Source organism: Rhincodon typus, chromosome 6 (assembly GCF_021869965.1).
Source record: "Rhincodon typus isolate 14 chromosome 6, sRhiTyp1.1, whole genome shotgun sequence".
NCBI classification, from domain to species: Eukaryota; Metazoa; Chordata; class Chondrichthyes; order Orectolobiformes; family Rhincodontidae; genus Rhincodon; species Rhincodon typus.
Genome location: NC_063337.1, coordinates 35078403 through 35100118, shown reverse-complemented (window position 1 = coordinate 35100118; position 21716 = coordinate 35078403). Strand labels below are relative to the sequence as shown.

The window sequence follows — 21716 nt, the reverse complement described above, 5'->3', positions numbered from 1 at the left end:
ATCCATTGTCAAGTATCTGCTGTTCCTTCTTTTTTTCATCAAAATCTTTCTCTTAAATTCAAATTTATGGCTTCTTCCTTTGCAATTCAAAGCTTTCTTTTACTTGCTCAATCTCTAACTTTTTTTCCCTTTTAGAATTTTAATTCAAGTTTTTGAATTTTCTCTTTCTCGTTCTTCTCTTTTGATTCAAGCTTTTTTATTTATCTTTATTGCTTTATTTCTCATGTCGTTTCCTTTGTAACTGAATCCTAGCCAATTGAATCAGATCGGCTTACCTTTTCCTTTCTCAATGTTCAAATGTTGACCAAATATTCCAACTTTTTTATAGGTTTTCATTTAAGATGTTTCCAATTTTTCTGCCACAGCGTTTAAATCAATCTTCCTTAACCTTTGCAAGAAACTCCAAAGCAAGTCTTTTTTTAAGGAAACTTTAAGATTGAAAAGTTAAAACGGCTACATTCAGTAATGTAAGATGCACATACTCTTTTGAATGAAAACTGGATAAATGAAAGTTTTGAACAATTTGTGCAGTGAAGCATTTACCTTGTGACTTTGTGAAACTGTACTGTGCTTCAGTTATTGCTTGCTTAAAAAAGATTGAGAAATCTTTGGAAACCCTCTTACACTCATGCTATCACTCAATCTAAGTAAAAGACAATGCTCATATACTGAAAGTTAAATTACCTACAGAACAGATCACGTGATCCCCTTCATTTTGGCTTAATGACTGTTACATTTTGGAATTAATCCTTATAATTGTAACACTGGTAATCTGACTTCATACAATAATCTAACATAATGCTGAAGGCAATATAACTTTAACAGTAGATAACAAGGTGTAGAGCTGGATGAACACAGCAGGCCAAGCAGCATCAGAGGAGCAGGAAAGCTGATGTTTCGGGCCTAGACCCTTCAAAGAATTCTGGTCTCCCTGCTATAGGAAGGATGTTGTGAAACTTGAAAGGGTTTGGAAAAGATTCACAAGGATGTCACAGGGTTGGAGGGTTTGAGCTACAGGGAGAGGCTGAATAGGCTGGGGCTATTTTCTCTGGAGTGTTGGAGGCGGAAGAGTGACCTTCATAGAGGTTTATAAAATCCTGAAGGGCATGGATAGGATGACTAGCCAAGGGTCTAGGCCCGAAGCATCAGCTTTCCTGCTCCTCTGATTTTGCTGGGCCTGCTGTGTTCACCCAGCTCTATACCTTGTTATCTCAGATTCTCCAGCATCTGCAGTTCCTACTATCTCTGAAATAACTTTAACAGTAGTTTTCTAAATTGAAAGCAAAATAAGGTTTAAAATGTTGTTTGAAATAGAAAAAGCAAAGTTATTCATGCCCAGCTCGGCATTTAGAGGTTACGTAGACATGTCCATGTGGGGTTCATCCAGTTTTGGATTATGGAGACAGGTTGATTATTGTTTTTAATAAAGCTGAAATGAGACCACTGGATTAACATAAATAATGCATACAAATAGAAATTATAAACATTGGAAGTATCATGAGCTGCTAATGCTTTTTGCCTAAATTTGTAATATCCTGAATCTTAAAATTAAGAGAAATACATCATCTCTTTTTGACGAATCTTACTGGCCAATAATGAACATGTGATCACTTTGAACTGATCTCTTCCTATTAGTTAACTCTGTGACCTGCAGTGATATATACTGTCAGATGTTAGTAACATTTTAAAACTACATTGTTGGTCAATATGCATCATGTTGCATTGTTCTTTAAGCAATTTCATTGGCTCCAGATAAGAATTGAAACTGGTATGTGTTCACCTAACAAGACTCTGGGTCAGTGCTGATAAGTATAATTTGTCTGGTGTGTTTTTGTATGGTCATGATAGCTGGCTTTTTCTTAGCTTTTCATATTTTGTTTGCCTAAATTTTCTCCATATTGTATGATTGGTCATCTCCCAGTTTTCAAGGCTCCTGTTAATCATATCCCACGTTTGTTGGTTTCATTTTGTCATTTCTGTTGTCTTATTCAAACTGGTCTCTGATTTGCTCTTTTAACAATGTGTTGACCTTACTGTTCAGCATAAACTTCTGGTCAGTGATAATCTCCAGGGTAGCATAGTGATGGTTGATATGGGGAAGGGTATGGGTCTAGGACAATTTTGAAAGTCAAAGAATGGTGGCTGGCTATTTGCTTTTAAGATGGACTTCCACTTGTCCGGTGCCAGCTCTAGTTTGGATATTGGCTAGGTACTGCTTATTGGCTGCTTCATTTTTGGAGTTGTGCATGGATCTGATTACCGTAAGTTCGTCTACCAACACCTCCATTCCTAACCTGGATTTGAAGGTAAAGCAATTGAAGATGATTGAACTGAGGATGTTTTCTTGGAGGTCCTGTAGCATGACTTGCACTGAAATGACCAAAATTGAAGGTGTAGTGGACAATGAAGAAGGTTACCTCAGAGTGCAATGGAATCTTGGCCAGATGGGCCAATGGGCCGTGGAGTGGCAGGTGGAGTTTAATTTAGATAAATGGGAGGTGCTGCATTTTGGAAAGGCAAATTAGGGCAGGACTTGTACACTTAATGATAAGGTCCTGGAGCGCTGCCATACAAAGAGACCTTGGAGTGCGGGTTCATAGTTCCTTGAAAATAGAGTCGCAGATAGATAGGATAGTGAAGAAGGCGTTTGGTATACTTGCCTTTATTGGTCAGTGCATTGAGTGTAGGGGTTGCGAAGTCATATTGCATCTATACAGGAAGTTAGGCCACTTTTGGAATACTGAGTGCAATTCTGGCCTCCCTGCTATAGGAAGGATGTTGTGAAACTTGAAAGGGTTCGGAAAAGATTCACAAGGATGTCACAGGGTTGGAGGGTTTGAGCTATAGGGAGAGGCTGAATAGGCTGGGGCTATTTTCTCTGGAGTGTTGGAGGCGGAAGAGTGACCTTCATAGAGGTTTATAAAATCCTGAAAGGACTGGATAGGATGAATAGCCAAGGTCTTTTCCCCAGGATAGGGGAGTCCAAAACTACAGAGCGTAGGTTTAAGGTGAGAGGAGAAAGATTTAAAAAGGACCTAAGCAGCAACTTTTTTCACACAGAAGATGGTGCATGTATGGAATGAGTTGCCAGAGGAAGTGTTGGAGGCTGGTACAATAACAACATTTAAAAAGGCATCTGGATGGGTATATGAATAGGAAGGGTTTAGAGGGGTATAGGCCAAATGCTGGCAAATGGGGCTAGATTAATTTAAGATGTGTGGTCAGCATGGACAAATTGGACCAAAGGGTCTGTTTCCGTGCTGTACAACTCTGACTCTGAGTGATTGGCTTCTTTTAGCAATGACCATTGTCCTGGTATCTAATATGACTGTAGAATGGAAGATTTCACTGTTAACCCCATTTGACCTCAATTTTCTGTAGGATTCGACAGTGCCATGCTGTGCTAAATATTCCCTTGATGTTAAATGTATCTACTTCCACTTTTCCTTGGGACATTGAGGAATGAGCAATAAATGTGGCCACGCAAGAATTGCCCAATCCCAAGAACCAACATCTTTTGAGAAAATAACATAATGGAATGTCAACAATGCTTTGTAATTTTGTGTACTTTTGCTGAGTAATGTGGAGAAGTTTATCACCTGCTGCAAAACACTATTTTTCTGAATCTTAATCAGGTTGGAGGAGATCGCTCATTTCATGAGCAAAATGGTTGGAATTTAGCTATAATTTAATGTATAGCATTTCTCTTCATATTGGTTGCTGGTGTTTTTAAGTTGACGCCTATTCCTAGATCACTTTGAGCATTTACTGCATGCTGGGAGAAGATTGTAACAATTGCATATGTTATTTTCGATAATGAAGCAATCTCTGTCCATGTGCAACGGGATGTTGACCACCTCCAGGCTAGAGGTGACAAGTAGCGTGTAATAATCACACCACTCGTGCCACGCGATACCATCTGTAACAAAAAACTAACCATCTCTGCTTGATCTCCAATTCTATTACGATTGCTGAATTACTTTCAACTGACGGTTACTACTAATCAGAAGCTGAACTGAACTGGTCCAGGCACATGCACAGCATGGCTATAAGAGAGGGGTTGGAGTCTGGGAATTCTGAGACAAGTAACGCATCATCTACTTTCTTGAAGTTTGTCCACCATCTACAAGGCACAAATCAAGAGTATGGTGGAATACTCTCTACTTGCATGGATGAGTGCAGATTCAACAGGACCTGGGAAGCTCAACAGCACTGTTCATTTAATTGGCACCCCATCTACCATCTTAAATATGCTTATGTGGATTTGTCATGTAGTATCCACCTAAATTACAATAAGTCTTGGAGTACATCTAAAATTTGCTCTTCCGTACATAATGTCTCTAGAGAAAGTGTTCAAAGCGCAGTTGTGCAAGATACTGGCAGGTCTTCACTGTTAACAATTTGATTGACTAACTTGTACAAGTTAGTTATTTGGAATGGATCTTGATTATAGTAACTAAAACGTAGCCATTACTAACATTTTGCTAATGCAGAAATATATTTTCATTTTAGTTTCTCTACTTCCTAACACAGGTCCTCCCACAATTTCTTTATTCCTGCCCTTTTTTTGTGTGTGCTTTTAATTTTCTTGGCTATTTGATGTTTCTTTGTTAATGTCTTCCTGTCTGTGGTGTTCTTTTGTATAGTTGAACAATATCTTTCTTTTCATAGAAGCAGATTACAGGGCCACGTATTAATTTCCTCTCATTTGATTTTTCTTTTTACATTTTAACTTATTACATTTTTGTTTCTTTTGATTTTTCACATCTGCAGAAGTGTTTTTCAAATGATAATCTGTCTCTTCTCGCAACAGACATATACTTAACCTACTGTATAATTTTGGCACAAAGAATCATTGAGTCATGCAGCACAGAAACAGACCCTTTAGTCCAACCAGTCCATGCCAAGCATCATCCCAAACTAAACTAGTCCCACCTGCCTGCTCCTGGTCCATATCCCTCCAAACCTTTCCTATTCAACATTTGTAACTTTTTGCTGCATGATGTATTATTTTTCTTGTCTTGCATTATGAGTCAGTCTATAAAATATGATGGCTGCAGAATATATGCTAATACTTTATACAATTGTCAGCCAGGAGGTTGTATGAAACTATAAGTGCAATATGACATGTATGGCTTGTCATGAGACCGACCTTCTGATTAACATTTACCCTCTATCTTATTGCAGCAATCCTGGTACCACAGGAGGATTTAGTTTCGGAAATCTTGGTACCACCGCTGCAACCACAACCACAACTGCAACATTTGGGGGCCTTGGGGGTGGACTGTTTGGGCAGAAACAAACTACTGGATTCTCATTTGGAGCTACCTCAACAGGTGAATTAAAATTGTTAATGTTGCTTTAGCCCTCAGTTCATTTTTTCCTGTACTTCATGTGTCATCTTCTTATCACAGAAACAGGATGGACAATATCGCTAATGTGGAAAATGCATGCTCCAGCAGTAGAGTATTGTTCAGAATTTGTAGCTGGATTTTATTCAAAAATGAATCTTTTCTGATTGAACTTATTTATCCTATTGCTCTTTCCATTATCATTTGCCTTTGAACTGTCTAATCCTACTCAATGTCAATTTTGCATGAATTTCTTCCACAGCTGGATGGTTTGTAGGGAAGAGTGTTTGAAGCCAGGACATATCATTCCAAGAAGAAACAAGTAGATGGAACTTCTCAAGGAGGTCATTGGACAAAAGTTCAGATGTAGGCGAATCCCACCTTGTGAGCCCAGAACTTTCAGCTGTATAGGAGGTCCAATTTATCTCCATAACTGAAGTGCCTCATCCATGGAACTATTGTTGTAAACACCGTCTGCACACTCTCAAATGCAAATATTTGCTAAATCAAGGCACCCACAACTGTACACAATACTGCAATTGCGATCTAACCAGTATTTTGTACAAGTTCATCATAACCTCCCTGCTGTTTACTCTATGCCATTATTTATGGATCTTTAGAATAATGTATGCTTTCTTAGCAGTTCTCTGTCTCCTGCCATCGTAAATAGTTTATGCACTTACACGTGCACGTCTCTCTGCTCCTGTGTATCTGTTGTCAATCTGTGCCTCTGGCTATCCACATTCTCTGTATCAAAGTGTATCACCCCTCCCTTCTCTACATTGAACTTCATCACACAGTTTAGTTCAAGTTAGCAGTTGGCGTAGGGTTGACGTAGGATTTTGTGCCACAATGTATCAATATGCCCTGACAGACGTTACCGTACATCAAGAACATATCTGAACTGACCAAAAGACTCCTACAACCATTGGGCATCAGAGTGGCACGAAAACCTACGTCAACCCTACGCCAACTGCTAACTTGAAATAAAGCCCCCTTACCGCCTCTGGACAAAACCAACGTGATATACAAGATCCCATGCAAGGACTGCGACAAACATTACATTGGACAGACAGGAAGGAAACTGGCCACAAGAATACATGAACACCAACTAGCAACAAAAAGACACAACCAATACTCACTCGTCTCCATTCACACGGATAAGGAAAACTACCAGTTCAATTGGGACAGCCTCAAGATCCTAGGACAGGCCAAACAGAGACAAGCACAGGAATTTCTAGAGGCCTGGTTCTCCACCGAGAAGGCCATCATTAAACACGTAGAATTAGACCCTATATCTACACCACTGCAAAGAAAAACTGGAAATGAAGTAATCAACTCCAACAGATCCCAGAGTTTAAATATCAGGCGGGAAAACACAAGAGCGCTTCATCGGAGGCTGCACTGATGATGTTACCCAGCAGGATAATGAAACGTCTGTGAAATAACAAACCAACCACACCATTACTCTGCTTCCTATGCTTCAGACAATCTTGTATCCATGTTGCTATTGTCCCCTTTATTCCATGGCCTATAAGATTGCTCACAAGTCTGTAGTTTGGCACTATTTTTAGCACTTTTTGGAAATCCATCTAGTACCTTCCTCCACATCAGCCCCCTCTCTATTACCTCTTCAAAGAAAGCACCAGCAAATCAGTTGGACCTAATTTTCTATTAAAATCAATGCTGACTGTTCTGAATTAATACCCACGTTGTATGTGACTATTAATTCTATCCTGAATAACCATTTCTGGAAGTCTTGCAACAGCTGAAATTAAACTGACAGGCCCAGCTATTAAAGACCAATTTTTACAAACTTTTCTTGGACGAGAAATAGTGTTTTCAATTTTCCAAACTTCCAATGCCATCCCAAATCCAGAGAAGATTGAAAGATGTTTGCCAGCACCTTTTTGCAATTTCCACACATGCTACTTTCAGTATCCTTGATGCGTCACATCTGGTCCTTGTGTGTTATCAACTTTATACACCAACATCTTATCCAATGCCCCCTCCTTTATCATTTTTGAACCCTTCTACTGAGAATCCTGAGTATCCTCCTCTGTCACTGTGGCCTGGGCTGAATTTGCCTTTAGATAAAGACAGATGCAAAATAGTAATTTTAATACCGCAGCTATGCTGCTTCCCTTCAAGTGCAAATCCTCTTTTTGGTCCCTAATCAGCCGCCTACTCCTTTTACTGATGATGTCTTTATTATATATGATGTCCTTTTATGCTAGCTGACAGCCTCTTTTATTCTGTAATCCCTCTTTGCTTCTTATATTTGTTTTTTCAACCCCCTTACGATCCTTCTGTTTTCAGTTTAGTTCTCAACAGTATGGACTGTTGGACACCAGTCATAAGCACCCTTTTGTTTTTCCCTCAATTTAATTTCGATATTGTTTGTAATCCAGGGAGTTGCAGATTTTTTTTTGTCTTATCTTTTACCTTTTTGAGGAACATACCTTGACTGTGCCAGACTCTCCTCTTTGAAGGTAGCCCATTGTTCAGTGACTGATATTTTTTTTTTTCCCCTGCTACCCTTTGGTTCCAGTTCCTAATTTTGTCTTTCGCTTCACTGAAGTCCACTGTCAGTTCATTATTATTACTCTGAATTGACTAATGTCATTTTCCACCATTTTCCTGAAGCTTATGATACAATTCTTTCCTTCCCTGTGCTAATTTAGAAACTTGTTTTTCCAAATTACTGGAGTTGAAACATAGTCCCTAATAGTAGTTGCTCAACAACCAATCAACTCACAACTTTCCTGTGATGTAACCCATTGCCTTTTATTCTCCTCCTTGTGCTGTTTTACCCAGTGTCTGCTCCTCCACCTCCTCTCACATTTAGGTGCTGATGTCTGTCACCAGGGCGCCGCCCTCTTCCTGCAAAAGTACTGCAGATTCTGGAATTCTAAACACGAGTAAAACTTAAGTACTGAAACACTCACCTACTCTGGCAGTTTCTGTCTGGAGAGGAATGTGGGATTAATGCTTCAGGTAGATAACTTTCCATCTGAGCTTTTTATTTCCCACTTTTTCATTGAGGAGGAGTGTTTGGAATCAGTAGTCATATGGTAAGTGAAAAGGCAGATCTTTATTTTCTAAAGTTGTAGGGAATGTGGCTACAGAGGAAAAGGCACATTGGTGGAACATAGCAGGCTATCATGGCGGGGACATTTTTAAAATGCTGAGAAGAAGGCAAGGTCAGTTAATGATTGATTGATTGTGTTGGAAGTGGTACAGGACTGATTCCTCCAAACTGTGGAGGCAGAAGGGGTGAAAGATGAAGACAAAAAGGATGAGATGGTGCCTATAGCGAAATAGATGGGAACAGTCAAACGTAACAGTGGAGAGGAACCGGGATGACATGGCAGAAACGCTAGTGTGCAAAATAGTATTATCCGAGCAAATACAGCAGAGATTGGGAAAAAGGAATCAAGGCTTTACATGTTTCAAAGTAATGTTATCAGTCTTGGGTGTTAATCTGACTTTCCAAAGCTGCTACTTGTCCTGAGTCATAAAGCTCTACAGGACAGAAAAGTCCCTTCAGCCATTGAGTCTGCACTGGTCAAAATCAAATATCTAACTATTTTAATCACGTTTTTCAGCCTTTAGCTCATAGTCTTGTATTCCTTGGCATCACAAATATACATCTAAATACTTCTTAAATGTTATGAAGGTTTCTGTCTCTACCATCCTTACTGGCAGTGAGTTCCACATTCCATATTCCCTCTAAACCTCCTGCCTCTTAAATCTATGTCCCTGTCATTGATCCCTCCTCCAAGGGGAAGTGTTATTTCCTGTCTATGCCTCAATTTTATACATCTCCATCATGTGCCCCTTTAATCTCCTCCTGATCCAAGGAAAATAATTCCAGTGTATTCAATCTCTCTTCAATATTAAAACTCTACAGCCTTGGGAGTATCCTGGTAAATCTCTACACCCTCTCCAGTGCAATCTCATCCGTCCTGTTATGTGGATTTCAAGGCTGCACACCATACTGTAGCTGTGGATCAACCAACATTTTGGGCACTTCCGGCATCACCTCCCTGCTCTTGAACTCTGTACCTCAGCTAGCAAAGGCAGGTGTCCCATATGCTGCATTAACCAATTTATCTACCTGTCCCACTCCCTTCAGGGACCAGTGGACATGCACATCAAGGTTCCTGATCGTCGGTGCTTCCCAAGGTCCTATCATTCATCACATTTGCTTATGAATAGATGAAACATTTCTACTCTTCATCCATGTTGAAAATATCCACTGAATTCTTTATTTGTAGTCCACACCTTCAGTCCTTTTCCTGTTTGATTCTGAAATATTTGATTTGACCTGGCTTCAAATACTAGCCCTTATAATGCATTTTTTATTATGGTAGCGTTGTCAGATGGACAGTGCTACCATAATACAAGTTCTTCTGACTATTCCATCATGTTTTAATGCTGATCCTAAATGTATGGCCCCAAGTTACTATGGATTTCTGAAAAGCTACTTAAGCTCATAATTTTCTTTACTTCAGTAATGCAACCACAGTTTTTAGATTTTGCATAATAACAACCTTTTTTTCTGAATGATTCTACGTTTTACCATTTCCATAACGTAAACATTGTTTTTGTAATGGAGATAACAAAATTTGAACACAAGTATTTTTCTGAAGTTGAATCAATGCCCTGCACAAACTTGTTCCCATCCTGTGAATTGTTGTCATTTTATTGAAAGAAAAGTATGACTAGAGAATTCAGCCTTAAAATAATTGCAGAACCACACAAATTGGAGGATCTCATGTTCCTTTCTTGTTCTGTACTCAAATTCTGTTCTGTCTGGTTGATAGTGGGTTGGATTTAGTCTCTTCAGTTTATGGAGAAATGAAAGTTTACTGTTTTTATTGTGGCTTTTTTTTAAATTGCAGGGACTACAACAACAGCAGCATCTACAGGACTAACTTTGGGTAAGTTTAATTGGTAAGGTGATAAGCTGGTTAAGAAATTGAAGTAAATATCTTCACATTTCTTTCACTTAAATATGACTTGCTTTATAATCTGGTCATCCTAATGATTTGTTGCACTGTAACATTATTTGTTATACTTTAATCTGGGCTTTATTCAATTCATTTTCTAGGAACACCTGCAACTACCACGTTAGCTGGTTTTAGTTTAGGCTTCAACAAACCAGCTGGTTCAGCAACACCTTTTGCAATGCCTATTGCACCTTCTACCACTGGAGGATTGGGCCTTTCATCTGTACTGCCAACATCTACAGCAGGTAACTGTTCGCAGATTTTGGTCTTCATTCTTCCTGGTCATAGAGTCATTCGGCATGGAAACAGACCCTTCAGTCCAACTAGTCCATGCCAACCATGTTCCCAAACCAAACAAGGTCCCATATCCCTCCAGACCTTTCCTATTCTTGTACTTATCCAGATGTCTTTTAAACGTTGTGACTGTACCTGCATCCACCACTTCCTGTGGCAGTTCATTCCACACAATAACCACTCTGTGTAAAAATGTTGCCTCTCATGTCCTTTTATAAATCTTTCTCTCACCTTTTAAAAATATGCCCCCTAGTTTTGAACTGCCCCACCCCCCCACCCCTCAACTTAGGAAGAGACCTTTGCTATTAACTTATCTATGCCCGTCATGACCTTATAAACTCCATCAGGTCACCCCTCAACCTCCTACACTCCAGTAACAAAAAAAAAAGTCCCTGCCTTTCTAGCCTATTTTTATAACTCAAACTCTGCATTTCCAGCAAATTCCTGGTAAATCTTTTCTAAACCCACTCCAATTTAATAATATCCTTCCTATAACAGGCTGACCAGAAATGCACATAGTACTCCAGAAGAGGCCTCACTAACGTCTTGTACAATTCCAACTCCTATTCTCAAAGGTCTGAGCAATGAAGGCAAGCATGCTAAATGCCGCTTTAACTGCCCTGTCTATCTGTGATACAAATTTTGAAGAATTATGTATCTGAACTCCTAGGTCTCTCTGTTCTCCAATACTACCATTAATTATATCAGTCCAACTAGTCCATACCTTATTTGTTTTATCAAAATGCAATAGCTTGCATTTATCCAAACTAAACTCCATCTGCCAGTCCTCAGCCCATTGACCCAACTGATCAAGATCTCTTTGTAATCTTGATAACTTTCTTTATTGTCTACTATACCACCAATTTTGGCGTCATCTGCAAGTTTACTAAGCATGTCTTCTATATTCTCATTCAAATCATTTACATAAATGACAAACAAAAATGGACCCAATACTGAACCCTGTGGAACACCGCTGGTCACAGGCCTCCAGTCCAAAAAACAACCTTCCGCTGCCACTGTCTGTCTCCTACCATAAAGCCCATTTTGTATCGAATTAGCAAGTTCTCCCTAAAACCCATGTCATTAATTTTACTAATTAGTCTACCATGTGGAACCTTATCAAAGGCTTTACTTAAATTCAAGTAAACAAAGCCTACAACGCTGCCCTCATCAATCTTTTTGATTACTTCCTCAAAAAAACTCAACTCAAGTTTGTGAGACAAGATTTCCCTTGCACAAAACCATGCTGACTAGCCCTAATCATTTCTTGCCACTCCAAATGCATGTAAAACCTATCTTTCAGAATCACTTCCAATAACTTGCCCACTACCAATGTCAGACTCTCAGGTCTATAGTTCCCAGGCTTCTCTTTACAGCCTTTCTTAAAATAAAGACAAAACATTAGCTACCCTTCAGTCCTCTGGCACCTCATCCATGGTTATGGATGATACAGGTATTTCTGCTAGGGACGCCACAATTTCCCCCCTAACTTCCCACAATGTAATGGGATGCAGTCGATCAGGTCCTGGAGATTTATCCACCTTTTACATTTTCTAAGACCTCCAACACTTACTCTCCTGTAATGTGAACTGTTTTCAAAGCATCACTATTTATTTCCCGAAGTTCTTTAGCCTCCATTTCTTTCTCCACAAGAAAAACTGATGCAAAATATTCATTTAATACCTCTGCCATCCACTGAGGTTCAACGCAAAGACCACCTTGTTGATCTTTAAGGGTCATTCCACTTAAGTTCATATATGATTTCAGTTTATTTGTGCTGTCTGTCTTGTTATACTCTCACCTCCTTGAGCCTGAGAGGCTGTTTTTTTTTTAAATAATTTTTTTCTTTAACAGTTGTCTCAAAATCTAACGGGATCTTCACTAAATCAAAGGCATGTTAAGACCTTCACTATAGTATATTGAGGCGTGGAGGAAGTCTCAACCCACAAGCACGTATTGCATTTACCCTGGAAGGTTGAACTTCCAGTGGATAGAGTTAAGTTTCCCAGGTGCCTTCTCAGAATATACTTAAGGCTGACTTTTGTGTACTAAATTTAACTAAGTATTTACCCTATAAAAACCAAAAGAACTGCGGATGCTGTAAATCAGGAACAAAAACAAAGTTGCTGGAAAAGCTCAGCAGGTCTGGCAGCATCTGTGGAGGAGAGAACAGAGTTAATGTTTCGGGCCTGGTGACCCTTCCTCAGAACAATACACCTCTCTTGCACCTTGTTACAACGTTTGCACCCTCTCCTGATACTGGTTCTCTCCTCGCCCCATTCACATCACCATCCAGTTGTGTACCTTTGATGATACTGAGGCCACAATCCAGTCAGCTATGGTCTTATTGAATGATGGAGCCAGTTAGAGGGGCAAAAGGGCCTACTGTTACTCCTTTATTTGTATGTTTGCACGTAATTTACCAATAACTGGTTCTGCGCAGGCTCTACGGGATTTGCGTTAAATTTGGGTGGAGCACCCACATCCACTGCATCAGTACCAACAGGCTTAACATTGGGAGGGGCTTTGACTGGATTAAGTGGCAGCCTCTTTCAGGGTGCAAGCACTTCCACTGCAGGTCAGTATGCTATTATAGATTTGAGAGCATTTTCAAGATTTTGTGTGTCTGCATGCATGTTAGTTTGTCAAATATGAATTTCTAGAAATGTCTACAGCCATTTTCAACTTTAGACTACATTGAATGGAATTTGAAATTAATTTGCATGGTTTTGAAACTTGTTTGAAAAATGTGATAGATAAGACAACATTGCTGCATTTTGTTAAATGTTTCATGTTATGTGTTATTTCTCCTCTCCGATGCTTGTTCACATTTGAAATTCATTTGGTGGCGTGAAATCAGTCAGGTTGTTGTTGGAAGATGCGCTTCTGCAGGTCTTGAGCATGTAATGGGGTATTGAAGCTATTTCTGATTTAAGCGTCTCTCTCAGCCACGGTCTTAAAACAGCTCTTATGCAGATCTTTTAACATCCTATGTGACTGTGGTTAATTATAAATTGTCTACCTTTACCCTTTGCATATCTGAATCCTTTGAGATAGTGTCCCTCCACTGTCTTCCAGCTGGATGCACTTCTCTGGTTCCATTTCTTTCTATACAGCTGTAGGCTGAGAACCACAAGCAAAAGCTTAACATCCTGCTATTGTTACCTCTGGAATCACCCCAGACCTACAGTTGCCTTCCTCCCTCCTACTTTATTTTGTTATATGCTATCCCTTAATGGCATCAGCCAAAAATGCTGCTGATTACCCGTCTGCTTTTTCTGATTTCTTAGGTTGCTAGTCCAATACACAGCCCAACTACGACGAACTAGGAACTCTCTTCCTCAAATGGCAGTCAGTGCTAATTCATTTGTTAAATTTAAATTTGAGAGAAATAATTTTTTTTTAAAGTGTTATCAATGGATCTGGGCCCAAGGCAGGCATTTGGAGTTTGACCACAGATCAGTCATGATCTTACTGAATGGCGAAGCAGACACAAGAAGCTGAATGACCTACTCCTGTTCCTGTGTTTCTAATATCTAATCCTTGATGAGCAGAAATGTCCATTTTTTTTGTTTTAGGGGAAGGGTTGCTGCCATAAACTCTACAACCAACCAGGCTACTGTCTGGGTCTGGTCGACTTGATACTGTATTTAACCATTTCTGTACCACACAGAATGCTGATTTCTACCCACAAGCTTTGCCCATTTATATCCTGCATTAGCTAACTTTGTTTCTGAAATATGCTTCCATTTTGTTGTCAGCTCATCAATTCAGTGATCCTCTGGTCACATCTTCTCTTCCATCCTTCATGAATTGAAATCAGAAAATCCAGAATTCTACTGCTTGTATCCTCATTTCACACCTCATTCACCCTTCAAGACATGGTCCATTGACTTGCACTGGCCCTTACGTTGACAGCACCTTGATTTAAAATTTTTTATTTCATGTTTACAAATATCCACTGTGGCCATAATCCCTCCCTTTTCCCTGCCCTACAAACCTTTAGAGAGCCATGCACTTCCTCAATTCTCATCTAATCTTGTGCTTTGTCAATTTTAATTGCACTATCACTGATAGCTATTTCTTCACGACTTGTCTGTGTCTGTCCTAATGTAGATTTAATGTGTATTGCTTGATAACACTTCCTGTGAACCATGGGAATTATATTGCATGCAAGTGTATGGATGCTATATAAATGCAACATTGAGGTGTTGCTAGTATCTGGGCTAAAGTGTGTGCTGTTGTTCACATGAGCAGTTAAACTGAGGTGCCTTTTATGATGGTTGTGAAAAATCATGTGGCGCTATTTGAAGAAGAGGAGATAGTTTTGATTATTTCACGGCCTGCACTTTTTTCTATCAGCCCACACCATCAAAAACAGACTTAGCTGGTCATTCACCCAGTTGTTATTTGTGGATCCGTAGGCAAATTTGCAGGAAATTTTCATACAGATAAAGTGTCAATGGTCTGTTAATTGGATCATTAGGGTAAGGATTATATAGGTAGAAGGCATTCAATCAACGAAGTAGGGGCTCCTGTGGCCCAGTGGTAATGTCACTACCTCTGGGCCAGGATGTCTGAGTTCAAGTCCTGTCTGCTCCAGAAGTGTGTAATAGCATCTCTGAACAGGCTAATTAGAAAAATAAGTGATTAGAAGATAAACGGGGGCAATGGTGTATTGGTAATTTCACTGGATTAGTGATCCAGAACCCAGGCTCCAGTGTCCTGGTGATATGGATTCAAAGCACACCAAGACACACAGTCAGATTTGAATTACATCTGGAATTAAACAAAATAATTATGGGGTCTTATCGTGGAGTGGTAATGTCCCTGCCACTGAACCAGGAGGTCCTCGATTCAAGTCCCACTTGCTCCAGAGGTATGTCGTGTCATCTCTTCAACAGGTTGATTAGAAAATATAAAGAGCATATGAAGTCGACAAGGATTCCTATGGTAGAGTGGTAGGAAGCTCTGGTTCAAGGCCAACATGTTCCAAAGGTGTGTAATAACTTCTGAGTAGGTTGATTAGAAATATCTGAGCATATGAAGCAAAACCTCACACCATGGTGGCCAGTAGCAACTCTAGGTTGTGGCCCATGGCAGTGCGTATTAGACTTAACTGCCTTTCCTTCTTTTGTGGATTCACCTGTGCCCAGGTAACCTTGGAGAAGGAACATGCAGTGTCTATTGGTTTGCTTGAGACCTTTATGTGACAGATGAGCACTGAGGGGCTGAAATACATCATGACTCCAAAACCAAATTCTAATTTACTTTGCTACGATTCCTTTTTATATTTTCTTTTTGCAATGCAAGGGTTGCTCTTTTTTTTTTTAAATGCATCAAAGAGTATAAAATGGAATTTCTGAGACTGGATTTTAGATGAGGAGGATTCAGACATTGGTAATATTGCATTCTGCAAATAGATCTATTATTAAGTATAGGAGTTGTATCCAGTTTCCTCTTTGAATTGGCTTCAGAATGAATTAACATCCAAAGACTGCAATTCGGAAGTAATTCATTCATTTTGTAGCTGTTTGAAATAATAAGGCACTATAAATCTTTATTTTTTGACTTTATAAAATGGAATATTTAAGAAGAATACCTGTAATGGTAAATGTTTGGGATACACTGAACAAAATTTACTGGTCGGAGCATGCTGATGCTCTTTACCACTAGTGGCTTTACTGACAGCATGCTTAGTGAAACTTAGGGATAGGTTTAATTGCATGATCTTCTTCAGAAACCATTATTTGTTAAGAGTCATTGTGAAGACTGGTGATTTACTGAGATACCAGAGAGTTAATGTCAATTGTGAAACTGGATCAAAGGAGTAGGAGATCGATTTAATGGATGAGCTTGGAGAAGATGTGATGGGTAAACCAGCGAAAGATGAGAGTTCAGAGCTTCAAGGGCTTGGGAGGACCTCTTGTTTAGTAGACATCAACAAGGGTGGGATGTGGCCAAGGCAGCTGACCAGATAGTTGTAATTTTAATGGTAAAGTCCATGCTTGAACTTTGTTGTTTTGAGGAGAGAGTGAAAGGGGCAGGCAGAGATGTGATAGTGAAACACAGAAGCCCAAAATTATCCTGACATTCCAAGTTCCTAGAGTAATGAACAAATTTGGCAAAGATAAATGAAGAAGAACAGGGTGCCCTAATCATCTGAGGTTTGAGCTTCTTGGACATGTGGAGCAAAACAGGGGCCACGCTAGAACAATGACCAAGGTAGAAAAGAGTGAGGCCTCTTCCAGGGAATGAAGCATCGAAGATAGATAGAGGTGACAGTATGGTCAGTTGCAGAAATATTTCAGTTAGATTTCTTTCCTTCTGGTGATCCTATAGTAGCTAAATTGAGTGGTTGAAATTGAGAAGCACCCTGATCACATTCAAGTAGCATGTTTTCGTCTTATGTTTTTGGAGATAATTAAGTCTTTTGAAGCTTTGATAACTAAATTGAACAACCACAAAGTTTTTTTTACAACAATTTTCTTTTCTGTTTTAGGACTTGGTCAATCACTGGGGTTGAATCTTGGGGTATCTACAGCTGCCCCAACAACTACTGCCAGTGAAGGTCTTGGTGGCATAGATTTTAGTGGGTCGTCTGATAAGAAGAGTGAGTATTAACCAGTGATCATCTTCATGTCTTTTTAATTGTGAATTTAGCTGCTGTACAATGTTACATAGCTAACTGTGTATTCTGGGATTAAAACATTTAAATGGGGAAGACTTGATGAATGGATGGAAGAATTTTTTTTTAGCACTTGGGTTGTGCTACAAGTTAAGATAGTAAGTTACTGTTAAGTCGATTTCGAACAGAAGAAATTGAATGTAACACAATGAAATAAGAAGAGCTGTTTGTTTTGTCATTGAATAGAAATTTCTTGCTTTCTTTGTCCTTGTTGTCTTTACTCCTGTCTCCTGAACTTGCAACATCAAAAAGTTAAGTTCCCTATGTTGGAACTGTCTTTGTCTGGCGGTGGGTTTGCATAGCTGTAAACTTTTAAGAACAATTAGTTTGGTTAGAATAAAGTACCATAATTTGCAGTGTATAGGTCCACCTTGCATCCATAATGATCCAATTTTCTTATCTCCAGAAACATTTTTTTTAATATCCTCTGGATATAAGTTGACTTCCTTTCTTAGCCATGATATGCATTGCTTGCCAGCTTTGTTTTTCCCCAAAATGTATGTTTACTTACCAATAACTTAAAACTGGAAAAAACTTGGTAGATGGAATATAATGTGGGAAAATATGCATTTATGCACTTTAGCAGGAAGAATAAAAGAGCTGAATGTTCAAATTGAGAAAGGCTACAGAAAGCTGCAATACAGGAATTTCAGAGTCCTTGTGCACAAATCATAAAAACCAATATCCAACTTTAGTGGGTAAGATGAAAGGCAAATGCAATGTTGTCCTTTATTTTGAAGGGAATGGAGGGTAATAGTGGAACGCCTTTCTAACTCTAAGCAAGGCACTAGTTAGACCATACCTGGAATATTTTGAACAGTCTTGATGTCTGTCTAAGGAAAAATATACTGACATTGGGGCAGACCAGGGAACGTTCACTAGGTTGATTACAAGTATGGAGGATTGTCTTATGAGGAGAGGTTGAGTAGGTTGGGCTTATGTTCATTGAGTTTAGAAGAATGAAAGGCAACCATATGGAAACACACACAGTTCTTAGGGGACTTGACGGATTAGATGCTGAGAGATTTTTCCCACTTGTAGGAAAATCTAGAACAGAGGGCATAGTCTCAGAGTAATGCGTCACCTGGCTATGTCAGAGACAGGGAAGAATTTCTTCTGAGGGTAATGAATATTTGAAATTCGTTGCTGTAGAGGCTAGGTTGTTAAGTTTATTCAACACTGAAACAGATCTTTAAGCAGTAAGGGAATACAGGACTGTGGGGTAAAGGCAGAGAAGTGGAGTTGAAGATTGTCAGATCAGCCATGTTCTCAATGATGGAACAGACTTGATGGATAGAATGGCATACTTTTGCTCCTGCATTTCATGGTCTAACTGGCACAAGGAGTCAAGCAGGTGATGTGAAGTATGTTGTAAAGATATGGAGGAAGCCAAAACAAGGCCCCTCTGTGTTGGATGCTGCTGGCATTTCAAAATGGTGGCCACCGACCTGCATCAGCAGTTCATCATCTTTGTACTGGACATGCAGGTTAATCCCTGTTTATGAAAGCTTCTTTTCAGGATCAAAGGTCAACTCAGTCTGGTGTCTGTAAATTTTTCTTTTTAAACTATTTCTTTACACATTAGAGTAACCTTGGATTAAATACAGATGTGCAAAAATTTAAATCAACTCGTCAGTTCCAAAAAAAATAGTCTCGCGCTGAAACTGTCTACAATAATGGGTACAACTAGTGGTATGTCTGAACAATAAGACAGTTTAGTCCCTTCCCTAATTTTTTTTACCTACCACTGAGGTTTATAACATAGCAGGTAGCCATTTAATCCACTGTTTATCAAGAATTTGTATATATACCTCTTTCTCTTCCTGACCTTTGTGATCTATCCATCTTTGATTAGTTCTGTCTCCTTTTTTTTATCATTTGTTTCTCGTCCTTCTTGAAGTGCATCTTTTGTGTCTATTTTGTCGAGAGTAAATAAAGAACTATATTAAAAAAACTGGCTTCAGATTGAGCCAATCTAACGAACTAGAAGGAGCACAATGTATTTGAGTTAACTGCGTTAATTGTGGGAATATATTGGATCTTGGATTGTTGCAACAAAAGTGGAAAATTGACTGTCGTCAAACTTCACAAAGTTGAAAATGACACAGGAAGACATCAAATATCTGCTCCCCTGGTACTTGCTTTGATGTTTTTGATCCCTTTGAAGGGGAAATGGGTCTGTTCCATTTTCCTTGATATTTGTTCTTTTGTTAAGGTTCTGCTATATTGCATATCATGTTCCTTTTTAAAAAGTGCATTTAGATGCACTAATAAGGTGTTTATTTGTCCATTACAGATGATAAAGGTTCAACTGGAGTTAGGCCAGAGTAAGTATATATAAATATATGTGTATATGTACTTTTTAAAATCTTGGGCAGCTTGTGAAGGAATAACTTCTGCCACAAACTTCATTCAGCCACTGCCCATTCCACACACCCCTTCCCCAGCCGCTGTCTCCAACTGAACCAGACTGTTTGTTTGCTATTGAAGTATATTGTGAGTTACAGCTGTTCTTCCTGTAGATCTTGTGTATTGCATTCACATTGTACCAAAGTTCAGTGTTTAAAACTGTTCCATCTTGACAATCCCAGTTTTCTTGCATTCTTACAACTTCACCCATTGAGCAAAACAGTGAATATCCCATTACATTCCAGTGTTCTATTTGACTCCAAGAAGTGTTTCTGACTCCATAATCTGTTCATTGTATGCAGGGAGTGGGTATTCACTGGGGATTAACTTGCGGTCCTATCATTGATAACCGCATAACCGTTACTGATTGTTCTTTAAAAAAACAGCCCACTAATGTCCATTTTAGAGAAGGAAATCTGCCACCCTGGCCTGGCCTAGATGTGACTCCAGGTCTACAGCAACGTGATTGATTCTCTACTGCTCTGGCGTGAGGATGGATAATAAATGCTGGCCTAACCAGTGATGCCACAATGACAAATAAAAAACAATTCTCAATCATACTTTCTGACTTGATATGGAGGTGCTGGTGTTGGACGGGGGTGGACAAAGTCAGAAGTCACACAACACCAGGTTATAGTCTCAACAGGTTTATTTGAAGTCACAAAGGGGGAGGAGATACACGGCACAATGGTTGCATGGTTAGCACTGATACCTCTATGCCAGGGACCCAGGTTCAATCCCAGCCTTGGGTGACTGTCTGCGTAGAATTTCACATTCTCCCCACATCTGTGTGGGTTTCTTTCGGCTCCTCCAGTTTCCTCCCGCTGTCCAAAGATGTGCAGGTTAGATGGATTGGCCATGGAAAATGTGGGATTACAGGGATAGGGTGGGGGCAGTAGGATGCTCTTTGGAGGGTCAGTGCAGACTTGATGGGGAATGGCCTCTATCTGCACAGTAGGGATTCTATTATTTCTCTCCACTGAGTTTACAAGAATGCAAAATGACCTCATTGAAACTTATTGGTCTCTTAAGGAGCTTGGCGGCGTAAATGCTTAAAGGATGTTTCCACTCAGAAGAGAGTGTCTAGGACCAGAGGCATACTTTCAGAATAAAGAGGTGCTAACTTAAGACTGAGATGAGGACGAATTTCTTCTCTCAGACAATTGAATGTGTTTGGACCACTTTTCCACGCAGAGCTGTCGAGACAGAGTTCCTATGTATATTTAACGCTGAGATGGATAGATTCTTGATCATTAGGGGAAAAGATAGGAAGGTGAATGTGAAGCATGGTCAGATCAACCATGATCCTATTGAATGGAGGAGCAGACTCGAGGGGCCGAACAGCCTACTCCTGTTCGTATTTCTTGTGGTCTTTATAGGTGTGGCTTCAGCAATACAGCTGCAGTACTCTTGCAAAGGAGGCCAACAAATCATTGCCTTCCTTAAGTTAGTTGCTGCACCTGCATTCTTACTTTCAATGACCAGTGTACAAGGACACCAAAGTCCTTTTTGTACAGGAACATTTCCCAATCTATAACTTTAAATAATACTCTGCCATTTCATTTTTCCTACCAAAGTGGGCAACTTCACATTATTTATGTTGTAGCTGCATGCAATTAGCCCACTCGTTCATCTTCTCTAAATCATTGTGAATCACCTTTACCCTTCACAACTCATACTTCCACCTAGTTTTGTGTTAACTTGCATTTCAGAGGGCAGCTGAGAGTCTAGTAATGCATGTAGACCAAACCAGGCAAAGATGACAGACTTCCTTTCCTAAAGGGAATGATGAAGTTATTTGTTGAATTGTCTTTTTGATAGTCGGTGGTAATCTCGGTGTTATCAGACTAACTTTATATAACAGATCCCGTAATTGAATTTAATTTTCACTGGCTGCTATGGTGAAATTTGAACCGGTTTCCAGAGCATTATCCCAAGCTTCTGGTTTACATTTCCATT

The 21716-nt window shown here is 39.5% G+C and overlaps 1 protein-coding gene across 5 annotated transcripts in view; it reads left to right on the top strand.

The window, feature by feature from the left end:
• nup58 (nucleoporin 58) overlaps positions 1–21716 on the top strand; it is an 81994-nt gene that overhangs the window by 9847 nt on the left and 50431 nt on the right. For all 5 annotated transcript variants that reach the window (XM_048597558.1, XM_048597557.1, XM_048597556.1 and 2 more), the window contains exons 2-7: positions 5188–5336; positions 10259–10297; positions 10468–10611; positions 13104–13238; positions 17163–17273; positions 19645–19675. In XM_048597558.1, the coding sequence (XP_048453515.1) occupies positions 5188–5336; positions 10259–10297; positions 10468–10611; positions 13104–13238; positions 17163–17273; positions 19645–19675 (609 nt within the window). The remainder of the gene's footprint in view (positions 1–5187; positions 5337–10258; positions 10298–10467; positions 10612–13103; positions 13239–17162; positions 17274–19644; positions 19676–21716) is intronic.